This window comes from Myotis daubentonii, chromosome 8 (assembly GCF_963259705.1).
Source record: "Myotis daubentonii chromosome 8, mMyoDau2.1, whole genome shotgun sequence".
Classification (NCBI taxonomy): domain Eukaryota; kingdom Metazoa; phylum Chordata; class Mammalia; order Chiroptera; family Vespertilionidae; genus Myotis; species Myotis daubentonii.
In genome coordinates, this window is record NC_081847.1 from 3,775,770 (window position 1) to 3,792,982 (window position 17,213).

Genomic DNA, 17,213 nt, shown 5'->3' on the forward strand with positions numbered 1-17,213 from the left:
ACAGGTTTCCCAGGAGGCTGACTCAACTTGGAGACAGACACCTGGGTACGGGTACAAGTCATGGAGCATCCCATTAACGTCACGAACACTCACTTTTTAGAGTGACTTTTGAAGAGCCAGTTTATTAATTACATCAAAAGCATAAACAATTTATACGCCAAACTCCACCGGCTGGAAAAAAAACACAATGAAGATGATCTCCAAAATAAAAGTCCTGTGCTCACAGATGAGTTTGACCTGTTCAATTAGAAATGAAGTAATGGCTAAAAATGTTTAAATGTAAATGAAAATGGTCTTCCATTTGTGCAATTCTGAGTGGGTGCCCAATATTCAAATACATACTAGTATATGCTGGCAAACTCAGGCCCCTTAGGCTTCCCCGGAGGTCCTGGCGACCATGCACACCCTGCCGTGATTCCCTGATCCTCCGCACGAGTTCTAAGTACTTTCCACACCTGTGGTTCCAGAACAAACCCCAGTGGGCGCTGAGCTTTTGCACACCAACATCAATTTGTTGGCACTTCTGAAAATTGTGATCACTTTCCAAGTTTGAGACTGCTGGGTGTCAGGGACAACAGGAGGCAGGATGAGCACCCATTTCCAAGTCTTCGGCTGCATCTCACTGACCTGTAGAAGTGGTCATAAAAACAGCGCCACCCATCACACTGCACAAACGGTTCATCTTAGCCTAAGCTTTTGCAGACATTCATATCACAGAAGAGAAAGTATTACACAGCTAACGACAACGAATTGCTGGCATCACTTTTTCCCTACAATGTCACATAAACACGGACAACACATTAAATCGTTTGGGAACCGTTTTCCTGCCAATGGCCATTTGGGTATTTATAACATCATCCACAGGCCATGCAAAATTATCAACTTAAAAATTAGCCTGCTATATTTGGTCAAACATTTAATTAACTCGCCCCTAATTGCCTTGGCAGGGCCAGGCCGAATGATTTCTCGGACTTTATACAGCCCTCGGGCCAGACGTTCCCCACCCCTGCATTAAATAAACATTCTGTTATTACTCCTTAAATATATTAACACCAAAAATCATGTATAAATAAGGAAATAAATGTACAAACTATTTCACAAAGTGCTTCTTAAAATATATACACAACATTCAAGAAATTCTTAATGTAAGACATTTCAGATTGAAGTTTCAGGATAACTTTCAAGTGTCCTTTTCTTTAAAAAAAAAAAGTGTTCATTAAAAAAAGCCAACCCTACACACACAAAAGGAATATTCCCAGGATGGCAAGAAATAAAAATAACCTAGTTTCACGGTTATCTAAAATGTTTAACATTTTCAATGGGAAATTTTAGTTCCTGATTGAGTCTACAAATTAGATCTATGACAACTGTCAGGAAAGAACAAAACAAATCAAGGGAGATGACATTGCTAATGTCTGTCATTTAGCAAATAAGAGCTCTCATCTCAGTCATTGACTATAGATATATATTTTTAAGCCCTTACCAGTGTTTAGGGTTTTTTAAAGCCAATACCAGTATACCTATAAAATAAACGCTTCTATCTTAGTATATCTGATGTATCAAGAATTGGATATTTTTTGTATTTTCTTGGTTGTTCTTGCAAATGTCAGCATTCATCCAAAGATGTTTTTAAAGGATTCACAGTAAAAGTAGATATTACCCAAGTAAATATTGATAACATGTCAGTATTACTTAGTGAAATGTAGGATTTTTCCTCTGACCAGACTTTTCCAAGTGAGCTGTCTATAGTGTTTGCCCAGAATTTAAATAGGATTTAACATCCTGGGAATGTAAAAATTATTCACATTTCTCTAAGTAAAAACTTTCCTTTTCACTAGGAACACCACAATACCCTCAGTCTTTTTAAAATTTAGTTGTAAATTTTAGATGTCCCTAAAACAGCGGTTCTCAACCTGTGGGTCGTGACCCCTTTGGCGGTCGAACGACGCTTTCACAGGGGTCGCCTAAGACCATCCTGCATATCAGATATTTACATTATGATTCATCACAGTAGCAACATTACAGTTATGAAGTAGCAACGAAATAATGTTATGGTTGGGTCACAACATGAGGAGCTGTATTTAAAGGGCCGGAAGGTGGAGAACCACGGCCCTAAAAGAAAAGCAACGCTTGCTTGGAGATCCGAACAAGCAGGTCGTGGAATAAATAACATAAAACGAACAACTTGCCAACTGTGTGGAAAGTTTGGTGTCACTATTTTAAGCTATAAATTTAGAATGGGGCACATTTACTATTCAAACCCCAAAAATGACCATCAGGTAAACATGGGCCGGAGCCCACGCCTGGTCAGAGCACCTCCTCTCTGCGCATTGGCGCTGCCTCCTGGGGTTGGGCTAAAGGTGGCTGCCTTCGTGGACTCATATCTGCAACAGTCATTGATCTCCTTTACTTTTTAAAAGGAGAGCATGTAACTTTTTGGATAGATGGAATCAGCGAGAGACGCAGGTAATGAGATCCGGGACGTCCTGGGCAGTTCTCAGCCTCTCCACATGAAACATATGTAGCCTTTAACAGAAACAGACCCAAAACACAGACAAAGCCCCGCGCCACTGAGGCCCGGGAAGAGGCTGCACCCAGGGCTGCGTGAACAGGTCCAGCTGCGGGGTCACCAGTGAGACAGGTTTACAACCCACCTTACCCTGCGTGAGGAGAGCTGGACCTAAGGTCCGTTTATACGATACACTGACTATGGCATCTTGTAGATTCCCACCGCTGGGCACAGAATACTCTGATGGCAAGAGGACCCTAAAGCTAGCTAGAAACATCGACGTCTCCATTCACCATGTGGACATGATACTATACACAGCACCAGGTACGTCACACCATCAGCGCGCAGTCCCAAGCCTCCGGCACACTCGGCGTCATACCCAGCATGAAATGTGCACACTTCACATGCGACACGTGTGGGGCGAGGGGGAACCGCCACAGGTCGGTCCACGCCGGCGGACACACCACTACAAGGCTCCACCAAGAACGCTGTCCCTTACTGCTGGTAATTTCCATACTGGCCCTGCAAGAGACCAGGGCAGAGATTATACCCAGACACCAGTAGACGGCCCCACCCGGCTAATGTGCAGGATGAGACAGGAAGGAGGTGTGACAGGCAGACAAGCGGACAGGGCAGTCACTGGCTTTCCCAGGAGAGAGGGCCCCTCTGGTGTCTGAGCCAGCCCTTGGCCCCCTAGGCCCTCCTCCTAGCACTCTCTGCCCGGCTCCATCCTGGCCCCCAAGCAGCATCCAGCTCTGTGGAGGCCCAAGCTCTAAAAGTGTGGCCATCAGTGTCTGGTTGCCGTGACCCTGGCATGCAGAGGGGAGAGCACACGTGAGCCTCTGCGGCAGGAGAGAATGCCAGGCTCCAAGTGAGGTGACGATGCACAAAACCAGCTGTCTGACCAGGGTGAGCTGCACATCCAGGTAATTTTTAAAACCTTACAGGGTCAGAGAATAACACCCTGGAAGACGGCTGGTTCACCTCACTATTCGTGACCACAGAAGAACCTGTTATGTTTTGACAGACACGCAGACCTACGTGTGGGGAAACATCCAGAAAGCTTGCCTGCTCGTAGCCGTACGGCCGCTGCTGCTGCGCGGACGGGCCGGTCTGTGACGTCCTGTAGCTCCCGTACTGTTGGCCTTGTCCTTGCTGGTAGCTGGAATACTGTGAGGGGGCTCCCTGGGCCGGCCCTGGGAACACAGCAGCCGTGAGGCCACCCCACCACGCCCGGTCCCCTGGAAAGCTCCAGACAGCAGACCCAGGTCTCCTGGGCAAGTCTGCGTAGTGAGCGCGCTCAGCAGGCCGAGCTGCTGTCCGGTACCCCGCCCGCTGCCCCAACAGCTTCACGTCATGGTGGTCACTGTGGCCCATGTGAGTTCACAGCAACCAGTGAACACATGCAAAAGGCAGTGGAAACTAAGCTCCGGGGAGAATGCAGAAAGGCTGGGGGCGGACAGCATCGTGGTCCCAGACATAAGCACGCGCTCAGAACACAAAGGACAGGGCACAGCAGCCAACGCGGGACGATGCGAACAACAAAATAAACAGCCCTGAATGACAGCCCAACGTGTGAGACTAACATCCACGCCACTCATACAAACAATGACTTCTTTCTGTTTTGCTGATTTTTATCTGGCTTTTCTATTTCTATATTTGGGGGGGGGGGGGGGTTGCTTTCCCTTTAAAGGAATTTAGAGATTTAGTTTGCTATATTTCTCTCACTCTCTTTCTTATGAATTCAGGCGTTTACATGGCAGCATTTCATATATTATGAAATTCTTTATATTTTCATTATAAAATATTCTATAATTTTTGTATAGCATTTCTTCCCTGTCCCCCGGGTGTAACTTAAGAGAATTTTTAACATTCTACATTGTTATTTATTATTTAGTTCCATTCTTGCTATATGTGTGTGTGTGTGTGAATACTATTTTTAAAAAATTAATTTTAGAGAGGAAGTGAGAGGGAGAGAGATAGAAACATCAATGATGAGAATCATCGATCGGCTGCCTCCTGCACTGGGGATTGAGCATGTGCCCTGACAGGGAATCGAACCAGTGACCTCTTGGTTCCTGGATCACTGCTCAAACAACTGAGCCATTCCAGCCAGGCCTTGTTACATAGTTTTAGTGTTACTTCACTGTAGCCTGAAAATGTGCTACGTAGAATTCTTTATATTTACAAATTCACTTTTTTGCATTTTGTCCATGTGACTGATTTTTGTGACATTTCTGTATTAACTAAAAATGAAGTGCCCCTAGGGGCTGACCACGAAGTCGTCTTTGTATAAATGGTGATTAATGACTCAGTGGAGGAGGAGATAGACCTTCCCGACAGGATTCTAAACAATCCATGTAGACCCCCTAGAGTGTGGACTGCATGCGGGGACTCCCTCCCAAATATTACAGAAGGGGAGGGAGCAGCTGGACCTGGACAGATGCCCCTGACCCATGACCGAGACCAGCATCGGAGGCGTCACGCCGACAGGTGACAAGGGCACCTCACCTCTGTGGTCTTTCCAAAGCCCACAGCCCGGTCTCATCCCAAGAGGAGAGCCTGCTGGGCCCAGCTGGCTGGGGCATTGTCCCGCACACCAAGGACAGGTTGCGGGCGTGGGTTCGGTCAGGGCACACACCTAGGTTTTGCGTTCGATTACCGGTCAGGGCGAGTATAGGAGGCCATCAATTGATGTTTCTCTCTCATATCAATGTTTCTCTCTCTCTCTCCCTTCTTCTCTCTAAAATCAAAAAAACATATCCACGGGTGAGGATTTAAAAAAAACCCCAAAAAACAAAGAGAAAGTCAGCGACTGTTGGAGCCCAGAGGGTCCCGGGCAGAAAAGGACATTCAGGGAAAACTAGTGAGGTCTGAATCCCCTGTGGGTTTGGACCGCAGTGATGGACCGACATTGGCCTCTTAGTGTGACAGTCGCATGACAACAGGACTCTCCTCTCCTCGCAGCTTTCCCACAACACACCCTAAACCACCCCGTCAAAGTGCAGGAGGCGCGTGCCGGGCAGAGCTGCTGTGCGCTGCACGGGCAGTGCCCTCTTACCGTAGCCTGGCTGCTGGCCCGGGTAGCTCTGCTGGTTGGGGTACTGCTGCTGGTACCCCGCCTGCTGCTGGGCTGTGCCCTGCTGGTACCCCGCCTGCTGCTGGCTGTACTGCGAGTTCCCTGCAGAGTGGAGGAGATGCAGGTGATGTCTGCTGTTTGTCAGGTGCTGTCTAGGAGCCTCACTTTCCCCACTTCTGACTTCCAGAGTAGGAAGCTGGCACTTGACACTGAGGCCACGCCATCCTGGGAGTTGACTGCTTCTCCTCTCTCGGGAGTGAGGGCAGCTGGCACCCACCCGAGAACCAACTGCGAGTATTTGCCCCCAAATCCACGCCTGGAGCGTCACTTGGTGGCTTGAAGGCAGCAGGGATGGGCAGGCGCTACAGCTCGGCCTGCAGATTCCCTAGCCGTCTCCCTCTTGGATCACCCTGGTGCCAGGGCCTCCGGAGCCTGGCTTCCTGGTTCCCTGACCCTCCACACTGCTTTCCTGACCTGTGGTCCATCTCTAGGAGGATAAGAGTGGGTGGTCTGGGGTGAAGCGTGCGGAGATCTGAACACCCTGCCGCCACCCAGGACCTGTTCCTGCACGTGGAACCCTGCGAAACCCACTAACCCACAAGCTGGCCTCGTCTGCCTCCTCCTTTGGTCTCTTGGCAAAGTCGGCATTTGGGGGCCGCTCTGCACACACAGCCTTCACAGAGCAGTCTGGACCCTGCCCCCTGTGGCCAGCCCTCCTGCTTCACGACCGCACTAGGCGTGCGGGACCCAGGCCCCGCCTGCCCTCCCACTCCCAGAAGTCGACACGGCCCCACAGAGCTCTGGCCCTGCTCTAAGCCTGCGAACCAGCACCTCAGTGGGGGCACACCACCCTCGTGCGTGGCACTGTGCTTACCGCCCTCATAGTAGTGCTGCGTGGACTCCTCGAAGGACCGGTCATAGCTCTGCTCCGAGTAGGATGACTGCTGATAGGCATAATCGCTGTGCCCTGCAAGCAGACGATGGCTGGCAGTCAGGGACCTAACCACCAGACAGGGTGGGGCAGCCTGAGTCAGGCGGGCAGTGCCATGGGGTCGGGCAGTGGCCAGAGCCGGGCACGATCAGTTCCTCACAGATGGAGCCCATGAAGGAGCCCACCATTGGTCCCTGTAAGTAGAACGCAGATGGCCACACGGCCCTCAGTGCCCCGAGTACTGACTACATTCAATCTTGACACGCGGCAGGCATCATGGCCGTTGGCTGCCAACGCTGCTGCATGGCTGCCATCCACCGTCGGCACTGAGGGAATCCCATCTGGGGTGCGGTGCCCCGCAGAGACCTTCACGCTATGTGGCAGGCCTGGCTAGCCCCGTGCTTGTCTCCGCTACCCCGACCCGATCCTGCTGGCTTGCTGTCTGGGAGTCCTCCCCAGCCATCCCCTCCGACCACCATAATGCCACCTGCCAAACCTGCGACTATTAAAGGTGACTGAGAGGGGACAATGGAGGGAAAATCCTCGGCGGGAATACGACTGATCAGCTGGGAGCCGAGTGTCATCAGACCGTCACCTTCCTGGAGGCGTTTCACAGGCCGCTGCGTCCCTCCCCTAAAGTAGCCACAGCTACCTGCTCAGTGTCCCACAGCTGGGCCTGGCTTCACTGCCTCTGGGGAAGAGAGATGAGCAGCCCAAGGAGGCGAGTGGCCGCGGCAGGTGCCAGTCACTCAGGCACAGGGACTGGGATGCTGTGTGGGCGGGCGTGAGGGTGGGTGTGGCGAGAGGTTTCGGGGGCTCACCGTCAGCGTAGTACTGCTGGCTGAGCGGCTCCGAGGCCGCCTGGCCGTGGCCGTACTGCTCACCCCCATAGTACTCCTCCTGGCCCAGGTACTGCTGGGACGAGCCTGCAGGCGGGTGGGTTGTGGGTGAACTTGGGGCCTCAGCCCCATGAACACCTCCTCGACGGGACACAAATCGAGATGCCCCACCACACCACCCCCAGGGATACCGCGGCACTGCCCCGCACCGAGCCCTCTACACCTGTCGCTTAGACATAGCTGCCCACCCCCATTGCAGCCACACAGCCACCTGAGCACTCCAGCCTCGTCCACCCCCTGTGAAGACACTGGCTTTCAAACTTCAATGTTTCGTGGCCCCACTAGGCTCCAACCCGCAGCGTCCTCCTTGTGCAATACCAAAAAACGCGTGGTCTCTCTCTCTCTCTCACACACACACACACACACACACTCACACACACCCTGTCCTCCCAGCCCTGGAAGGGAGCACACGGACTGCAGGCGCATGGCGGTACCTTGCTGGGAGGGCCGGTAAGGCGCCATGGGCCGCTGCCCCATCATGCTGCTCCCCTGCCCGCTCTGGCCCATCATGGCGATGGGCTGGCCCTGGTAGTGCTGGCTCCCGCCCTGCGCCGAGTTGTAGTGGGACGAGGCAGCCTGCTGATGCATCATGGACACTGGGCGACACGACAGACCCGAATAACCCCGAGAAGTTCCCAGGCGGCACCTCACCCCCTGGCTCAGGCCCAAAGGTGCCCTTCTCCCAGGCAAGCTTTCCCTGTATCCCTGGGCTTCCCCTAGAGATGGTCTCCTCCCTTCCCTGTCATACTTCCTACCAGCGAACCTCAGCACCAGCTCTCACCATGGTGACATTCAGAAGACGCCACAGGCTCCCAGGCCATCTGGACACCCTGCCACCTGCCCTGCTCATGTCACCCTGCTCAGAGCTCTCACTCAGCAACACCCAACACAACGATGTGAGCCATGTCAAGAGTGAAAAGAGCTCTAGCTAGTGTGGCCCAGTGAATATAGAGTTGGCCTGCAGACTGAAGGGTCCTGGGATCGATTCTGGTCGAGGGCACGAACTTCGGTTGCTGGCTCCTCCCCGGCCAGGGCCCTGGTCGGGGTGCATGTGGGAGGCAACCAATCTATATTGGTTCTCTGCCCCACTATGCCTTCCCCCGACCCAAGTGACCCGAGTCCTGTCCTCTCAGCAGAACCCAGGCACCCTCTGTAGAGCCTTCCCGGGTGCTGTGGGAGCAGACTCGGCCCCCTAAAGCCGGGCACTGCCTGACTTGTATTCACCAACCCCTGGCCCTGGGGAGCTCCAGGGGGCAGCCCTCGGGACCCCTCTCCTCCTTAGCACTAGCCCGTGCCCAGCAGGGCAGCCTGTGTGTGACCTGCACACTTTGGAGGGACCCAGGGCCAGGTGTGCACGTGGGCTGGGCCGGGCAGGGTGTTACCTGGGTTGGACTGCATGTTGATGTTGGCCCGGGACACGTAGTTGCTGATGGCACCTTGGCCCTGCAGGGGCACGCTCTGCGAGGAGGGTCCTGAGTGGCTGTAGCCGGGCCCTGAGCCGTGGCCGCTGCCGGACATGCTCATGGAGGTTGTGGGCAGCGTGCTCTGTGCTGTCTGCTGCAGGGTCACGTGGTTTGGACCTGCCAGGAGAGACGGTGAGGACGCCTTCAACCCATCTAAAGCCACCTGTGACGGCAGGCCAGGCTCTCTGCCCGACACCCCGGTCCCTCGGGTAGACGCGCTGTGCCGTCACTAATAGGTCCCAGTGGCCAGCACCAGTTCTGCTGCAGACAGGAGCACTTCCATTCTCGTCAGGGAACCCACGGAATCTACACTGTGAGTCGAAGTGGCCCTACCCTCAGGTGCAAATCACAGCAGGAGAACCGGAACGAGGTGTCATTCTCTGCGTGTCACCCGGGCCCCTTCACCTGGCACTGCAGTGGGCCCGCAGCCAGGAACTCTGGAGAGAGGGGTCTCCTTAGCGCTGTCCTGTGTGGCTACCTGGGAGCCTGCATTGGTGACACTGTTGCAAGAACCAACCACAAACCCAAACCCCAAACCAGGGTGCTCACCATTGCCGATCTGGCCCTGCATGAGGGAGGCGGGGGGCAGGCCAGTGCTGATGGCATCACTGAGGCTGCCCTGGGAGTGCAGGCCCTGGCTGGCGCCGCTCTGGGACAGCGCTCCGGGGCCCAGGTTCATGTTCTGGGTGGGCGGCTGTGGGCAACAGGAGGTTATGGGGAGGCAGGTCAGTTCCAATAATGACCACCAGCCAACAGCCACTGCAGGGACTTGTCCAGCTGCCTTCTCTTATAATGGGAGGGCCTGCCCCTTCTCACTCCCTGTGGTGACCTTGGCTATGCCAGGTAAGACCTCAGACCTCTGCTCCCTCGTTGGCGGTCTGAGGCAGTGCCTGACTGTGCCGGGCAGGATGGGAGCCGCCCCCGTCCCCCTGGCACTCACGGCGGGCAGCAGGGACTGCATGTTCTGGTTGGAGTCCGCGATCGTGGCCAGGTAGACCAGGTTCCGGTGCAAGATCTGCTGGTACCTGCATGCGAGGGGCATGTGGTAAGCAGGGGAGCCCACAGGCCAACTCAAAGCAAAGTTCACCCAGGACAGCTGCCCTGCATGCCGCCCGGGGACACAGACTGCACAGGACACCTGGGGACAGGGCAAGCAGCAGAGCGCTCTGCAGTCCCAGATGGGCCAGGTGGGGAGTGGGTGCCCGTCCAACGACAAAATGCTGCAAAAACCTCAAGGTGGTGGCCAAGGGGGACGTGCCACCCGGCTTCTTCAGAGAGTGGATGCGGACAAGCCCTCGCAGATGCCCCTGGCTAATGCGATCCTCTAAGCCCGAGGAGGTGCTGGGAGGAATGCCCAGGGGTGTGACGGCCACTCACACACGTCTCCCTCCAGGTAGCTCTGATGCCCAGCCTGTGCACCTACTCTGTGTCCGGCCCTGGAGGTCTTACCTGGATGGAGCCCACTTTCCCCTGGTGTGTCCTCCAACTGCTCACAGAGGTGCCAGCAGTGTCCGGCCGGGGCCTCCCCAGCGGCCCTCTCTCCTCCCACACTTCCATTTCCCTTCAAACGTCCCACACCTCTCTGGGAGCAACCTGGGGGACAATGCGGTCACCCTCAAGGGGTGATGCTCAGTGGCTTAGGTGACCTCCACAGCCCAATGCACCCAGGCCACTCAACACCCCCAATGGAGGCCTTTCCAGCGCTGGGCAGAGCCTGTACCACCTGATAGCTGAGCTGGGGGAGGGGTCACTCACTGGGCACACTCGGCCGTCTTGCCCTTGCTCTGATGGTCCAGGATGCACTGTATCAGGTGGTGGTTCTCATCCAGCATCTGAGGGAGAAGCAGACGTGAGCGCAGGACGTGGGTGCATCTACAGTGCCTGCTGGAGGTTAGGGGGTGAGGGCTCAGTCGCTGACTAGATGTGACAATACCTGCTGTCAGCATTCTGTGTACACATTGCCACACATGTGTATAACCTCAGCCAGCAGGGCTGAGCCCTTTCCAGAGCCCCATGCTAAGCACACAGCCCCCACCGCCCCAGGGGCAGGTCCCAAGTTCTCTCGTCACCTGCAGATGGGATTCCAGTCCCCAGGACGCCCCCCATCTTGGGCCCCAGAGCACGGTGTATCTGTCCAGCTAGGGTGTGTTAAAAATCTACACCAGGGACTGGGGACCCTAAGATCTGTCTGGAGGGTGTGAAGCCCACACATGCCAGCCACACAGCCGTCCCTCCCAGGGGAGGCAGCTCGTATCCCCACAGAGCATCACAAGACCTACAAGAGCCACCTCTTCAGGACGCCACTGGGGACAGCAGCTGGGAGAACCAGGAGGAGGTGATGGAAGGAGCCGGAGAGGGAGGATGGCCTAATGGGAGGGTAGGAGGAGAGGGCTGTGTGGCAGGTACTGGCAGTTGCCATGTCCGGTGAGCACACAGGACGGCCAGCGGGCGGACCCAGGGGCACCATTCTCTGCCTGGATGTGAAGAGATGGAGAAGCACACGGCTCATTCACGGCCGTCCATGCAGGAACCTCCCCGCTTGGGAGGGAGCAGCATAACAGCCCACAGCAAGCCGCTTCCAACAGAAAGGCTTTTGTCCAGAGACTAGCGCCAAAGGAAAAGCCTTTCGTTTCCACCAGGTTGTGCCCAGTCCTCTGGTCCCAGTGGCTCCTCCGGACAGGCTCAGCTCTGCTGCCCCTGAGCGGTAAGGCCCTGCAGCGAGGGGCAGAGGGCGCGCCCAGCACAGGGCCCCAGCGCCACGCCCTCACTGGGCAACATGCCACCCACTGGTCTGATAGTGGGTCCTACTCCTGTGGAGCCGTGGGCCCACCGCCCCTGGAGACAGACGGGGCCGCTGCCCTCTCTGCCCCTCAGCCTCCAAGTCCTCAGGGCGGGTTCCTCTTGCTTTAATTTTTGTAAAAATATTTTTTTTTATTGATTTCAGAAAGGAAAGGAGAGGGAGAGAGAGAAACATCAATGATGAGAATCACTGGTTGACTGCCTCATGCGCGCCCCTCACTGGACATGCAACCTGGGCATGTGCCCTGACTGGGAATAAAACCGTGGCCTCCTGATTCATAGGTTGATGCTTAACCACTGAGCCACGCCAGCCAGGCTGATTTTTATTCACATTACAACTTCCTCCTCCCCTGGCTTTCCCACTATGTCCCCACTGTGGAGGTGGTACTCCAAGTACATCAATTCTCACATTGACCCAGCAGCCAGCCAACACGGGGAGCCACCAGGGGGCGCTGTGAGCCCAGAGCTGCCTGCCACGCTCACCTGGGGACAGGTGAAGGTGCTCAAACAACAGGAAAAGGCATTCTGGTCATTCACACATTATGACTCTTTTCTCCAGATCAGTTAACAAAAGGAAACAGCTGGAACAGAGCCTCCTTTCCCTGGAAGGCTCCACGCCTCCAGGCAAGAATTCTCTCCCAAGGACACACAGTGCGTTAAGTACTGAGACATTTTCTGCACCCATGTTCGCTTCGGGTGTGGGGGGAGCTAAATGGGCGATGCTGAGAGGCCTGCAGTTATGGAAGAACCTGTAAGATGTTAAGCAGCATTATAAACAATTTTTGTAGTCTTTAAAGGCATGAGAAAATGTTACAAAATTTGTCAGCATGAGAAAATGTTGCAAAATACTAAGAGACAGAGAGAGAGAGAGAGAGAGAGAGAGAGAGAGAGAGAGAGAGAGAGAGATAAAGAAAGAAGTAGGACACAGAATATTGTCTCAGCTAAGTTAAAAACACTCAGGAAGCCCTAGCCCGTTTGGCTTAGTGGATAGAGCTTCAGCCGGCCGACCAAAGGGGCCCAGCAGGCTCCTCCCTGGCCCGGGCCCTGGATGGGGTGCATGCAGGAGGCAACCAATCGATGTGCTTCTTTCACATCGATGTTTCTCTCTGTCTTTCCCTCTCTCTCTTTAAAATAAAAAAGAAAGAAAGAAAAAAAATCAATGGAAAAATATCCTCGGGTGAGGATTAACAAAAATAAAACAAACAAATAAATAAACACTCAGGAAAAAAGTCCAGAACATGTTGGTGAAAGGGCCAAGTGGGTGATTGCTGCACCGCAACCCCTCGGCGCACCGCAGTGAGTTAGGGATAGAAAAGGCAGACACTCACAGGGACGAAGGGGACAGGGCTGAGACAGCTGGGCCATCAGCAGGATTCTAGAAGCAAATGGACTAGTGATAACTGGATCAGCAGACCCCAGGTGCTGCAAGTGACACTGCGCCACCCAGGGAGCCCACACTGGGGAGCAGCAGGCTGAGGAGGCTGAGATCCCTGGACCTTCCCCACTGCTCACCTGGCAGGAAATGGGAAGGGAGGGCTCGGGGGAGGGGGAAGGTGTCTCCAGGGAAATGAGGGCCTGGGAGGGAAGACAGGATAGAGGGCAGCACAGCATAGCCTCCTGAGCTCTGTGCACCACGTGAGGACAGTGGGAGAAGGCACCACCAAGAATCAAACCTTAGGCACCGCAACCTTGGACTTCCAGCCACGGCAACTGAGAAAGAAACGCCTGCTGTTTAAGTGCCCGGTCTATAGCAGCTGGAGCCAGCGAAGACAGAGCCTAGAACTAAAAACATCTAAAAAGCGCCACTTGGTTTAGCGATGAGAAGGGCAAGAGGGTGTTGCTGGGAAGTGGAAAGACAGCAAGAGGCGGATTACTCTGGACTTTTAACAACCGCAGCACCACGACTCTTCACGTGCAGGCTTGATATTGATCAGCACAGAATCTACCCTGGAAACAAGTGAGGAGGGAAACCCTGGCTCTCGCTGGGCCACTACCCAGCTAGGGGGTCCATCCCTGCCCTCCCAGGGCGGGCCCAAGGACAGGAGTGAGGGGACAGTGCCCCTCCCACCCCTGGGGAGAAAGCACTTTCAGTGACAACTGCCTAAAATGATCAGTTAGCCAAGCGAAGGAAGGCTGGGAGTCCCCAAGCCTTTGCAGCCACGGGGACAGCTCTAGTTTTTGAAAATAGCCAATGTACCTTCCTTACCGAATCAGCCCACGTTCTGGAAGGCAACAAGCTTCACATCTAACAGAGCCCAGAGAGCCCGCTCCCCACCCCCACCCCCACCCCCACCCCCGACACGGACAACGGAGCAGAACTGGCCTGGTTTTGACGTCTTCCCGGCTCTCAGACCTTGGGCATGGCACCTGCCCTCGCTGGTCTCACTTTCCTATTCCCGACCCACATGGCAAACACCCAGATGCCCACCTGCCTATCAGCTCCGTCCTGTTCCCATGGAACTGTCTGCCCTGCACAAGGTGCTGGCACAGAAGGACAAGACTGCAGAGAAAACCAATACAAACAGTAACAATGAAACTTAAATTGATTGATTGATTGATTTCAGAGAGGGGAGAGAGGGAGTGAGAGATAGAAACATCAATGATGAGAGACAATCATCGATCGGCTGCCTCCTGCACGCCCCACACTGGGGATAGAGCCACAACCTGGGCATGTGCGGTGACCGGGAATCGAACCCTGACCTCCTGGTTCACAGGTCAATGCTCAACCACTGACCTACAGCGGCTGGGTGATATTTAAATTTATTAAGCAACTACCTGTGCCAAGGAGCAAGGAGGCATCTGCATGCCAGCCAAGGCCTTGTGCCCAGGGGCCCCTCCAAGGAGGGGCCACATGAGACAAAGACAGAGATGGGGTGATGCGTCCACACCACGGAGCATGGGGACTGCCAGGAACCACCAGAAGCTCAGAGGAAAGCATGGGACCGATCCTCCCCCAGAGCCCCAAACAGGAACCAACCCTGACTTCTAGCCTCCAGAACCGAGAAAATGCTTCCTGTTTTAAACCACCCTGTCTGTGGTAACCTATTATGGCAGCCAAAAGAAACAAATACATCTACCTATCCCAAACACTTCCACTGACATACCCAGTGTCATGGATGCTCTAGTATGTACTGGGCACTGACAGGTTGGGACTTTGCAAATAATTCAGTGACATGCAAATGTGGAAGCCCAAACAATGTGTCAAAATTCAGCACATGACTGCCAAAGGAGCATGAGGGAGGGGACATTTGAGTGGGGCCTTGAAGGTTGAGTAGGAGTTTGCCTGGCAGAATCCTATGCAAATATGCTCTAAGGACAAGCTGTATACTTCCTGCTCCCTCACTACCAAGCAGCTTCTGAAAAACCCTGGCTTTTCTCAATGCTCTGAGCATGAGCACACGCTGTGGACACAGCTCATGTGAGTGTGGGTCACACACCTCTCATGGCCTTCTCAAACTGCAAGTAAAAGACCCCTGGGTACATAAATTCACTGTCAAAACACCACGGTGAGTATACAGATGGCTGGCTCAATCAGGTCAAATCAGGTGACAACTTAAACTGAAGACCCATTTCCAATGAGCAACAGTTTCCTTCTTTCTGATCTGATGTTCGGGAGCAGTGCTTTTGCCTGGAAAATTTGGGGAGCTTCACTAAGAAGAGAGTGCAAAGTGCAAATAACTGGATGAATGTTGAAGGCGAAAGTTGGTTTCAGGAACAGTCTCTGCACATCACACTTAAGGTCCAAGAGCCAGAGTGCCCAGAGGCCCTAGTGATTGCTGCTGTCTCTGAGCAAGCACTTGCCGCTGCACCAAGTGTTCCCACATCAGGTGTTATGGCCGGGGCAAATCCTGGAGCCACTGTCTGGGTTCAACTCCTGGATCCATCACTAACCATCAGGCACCTAGCTTCCCTCTGCCTCAGTTTCCATATCTATAAAATGAGAACGATAGTAACCACCACAAGGAATTAAATGAGTTAATATCTGCAAAGCCTTAGAGCAGTGCCTGGTATCAGTAAGCACCACATAAGTGCGTAGTAAACAAAAATGCCAGACTTTTAAGTCTGTATTTCTGCTGCTTTTCAACTAGCTTTTCCTGGTTAGAGTTTACTGAGATGTTTACTGAGCCAAGCAGAGGGGTTCCTACACAGACAAGGTTCCCAGATCCTGGCTTCATCAAGAAGAGGAGCAGGGCACTGGGGTGAATGCCCTCAGGGAAAGAAAGGCTCCAGGGAACCAAGGAATACTGCTGTTCACCCCATGAAGTCCAAGCTTAGAAAGAAATAAGCAAAGCTACCGAAAACGTTGGAGAAACAGCAGAAAATACTAAATCTGAACTTCAAAATGTAAGGGTTTTGTTACAGGTGCCCCCAACTCCATGTAAACGTTATCTCTAGAAGATCACAAAGCGAATCTGTAGAGTTGCTGTTAGGTAAGGATGCTGGCCCCGGCGTCAGGCTGAGACACACTCTGACACGCGCCTAAGGGCAGCAAAGCTTGGCCAGCAGGTCCACCCCGAGGGGTCCAGCACTCCTCAAAGGGCCGCGGATGAGCTTGAAGGGGAATGGCATCGCAAACTCGGGACGTGCCCCTTTGTGCTTCGGAGTGCCACCACCTGATTGAGGGGTGAGTGTGGCCAGCTGTTGGGCCCCCTCCACTCGCCAAGCGGGGCCCTGGGGCCAGGGGCCGCCCGCGGGGTTGCGCCACAGCCTTAGCCAGTCAGACGGAAACCCCTCCGCGCTTGGTGTGGCCCGGAGATTCCTGGCTTAGCCCACGACCCCAACCCGCCAACACCATTTCGAGGGCGCCGGCCCTGCCGCCCTACGCCCCTGTCCGCGGCGCAGGGTGCCCGGAGGCGGCGGGTCCGCACTGCGCCCGGCTGGCCCGCGGACACGGCCCTTCGGACACCATCCCGAGGTCGCGCGGCCCCGCCGTCCAGCACCCCTACCAGCAGCCCCCGCCCACCTTGGCGCAGGCTGGTGGCGGGGCACTCGTGGGGCCCGGCAGGGTGACGGCATCGGCTGCGCCCCGGCTTTGTTCGCGCCCCGCGCCCGCTGGCTGCCCGCGTCCCGGCCCCGCGCGCGCACGCCCGCACTCCGCACCGCCCTCGGCCCGCGGGACCCCGCCTACCTTCTGGATAGTTTGCTGCGTGACCTCCCCTTTGCCTCTCGGCCGGGCGGACGCGAAGGCCACCGACATGGTCTCGGCTCGAGCTCAACACAAGATCATCGGGGTTTCTTCCCCCGCTGCGCTCGGCAGCCCAAGGTGTTCATTCTCTGCAGTCGCTGGGGGGTGGGGGCGCGGGGGAGCCCGTCGTGGGTTCGTCCGCCCCGCCGCTGCCGCTGCGATGTCTGCGGGCCCACCGCCGCGCCCCCTCCCGCACCGCCGGTCCCCGAGGCCCAGCCCCTCGCGTCGCCTCCCGGGCACCGACTCCCAGCCCCGCGCCCGGCCCGCCGGCGCCGCGCCGTCCCCCGCCCCCAGCCGCCGGTGGTTCGGCCCGGCCCCGCCCCGGCGCGCGCACGTCCGCCCGACGCC

The 17,213-nt window shown here is 55.1% G+C and overlaps 1 protein-coding gene across 6 annotated transcripts; it reads right to left on the reverse strand.

The window, feature by feature from the left end:
• Nucleotides 1-102: 102 nt before the first annotated feature.
• Nucleotides 103-17,157, reverse strand: SS18L1 (SS18L1 subunit of BAF chromatin remodeling complex). Of its 6 annotated transcripts, XM_059705137.1 has the most exons (12): nucleotides 16,809-17,119; nucleotides 11,161-11,355; nucleotides 10,637-10,713; nucleotides 9,822-9,906; nucleotides 9,431-9,575; nucleotides 8,801-8,998; nucleotides 7,853-8,014; nucleotides 7,341-7,445; nucleotides 6,463-6,555; nucleotides 5,571-5,690; nucleotides 3,551-3,705; nucleotides 103-3,031 (listed from the first exon to the last, which is right to left on the reverse strand). In XM_059705137.1, exons 3-12 carry the CDS (start codon nucleotides 10,711-10,713, stop codon nucleotides 3,005-3,007), a joined length of 1,167 nt encoding a protein of 388 aa, XP_059561120.1. In that variant the 5' UTR covers nucleotides 11,161-11,355; nucleotides 16,809-17,119; the 3' UTR covers nucleotides 103-3,004. The 6 variants fall into 6 exon arrangements, with proteins under 6 accessions (XP_059561120.1, XP_059561118.1, XP_059561117.1 ...); XM_059705135.1 differs by lacking the exon at nucleotides 11,161-11,355 and having other exon boundaries at nucleotides 3,578-3,705; nucleotides 16,809-17,157; XM_059705134.1 differs by lacking the exon at nucleotides 11,161-11,355.
• Nucleotides 17,158-17,213: the final 56 nt, after the last annotated feature.

Coding starts and splice junctions, on each gene's coding strand:
- SS18L1 (XM_059705134.1), bottom strand. CDS start 16,877: ATGTCGGTGGCCTTCGCGTCCGCCCGGCCGAGAGGCAAAGGGGAGGTC. Junction 3,706..5,570: donor GGGCCAGCAGCCAGGCTACG/GTAAGAGGGCAC, acceptor CTGTGTTCCCAG/GGCCGGCCCAGGGAGCCCCC. Junction 3,032..3,550: donor TTCTGGATGTTTCCCCACAC/GTAGGTCTGCGT, acceptor GGTCTCTTGCAG/GGCCAGTATGGAAATTACCA.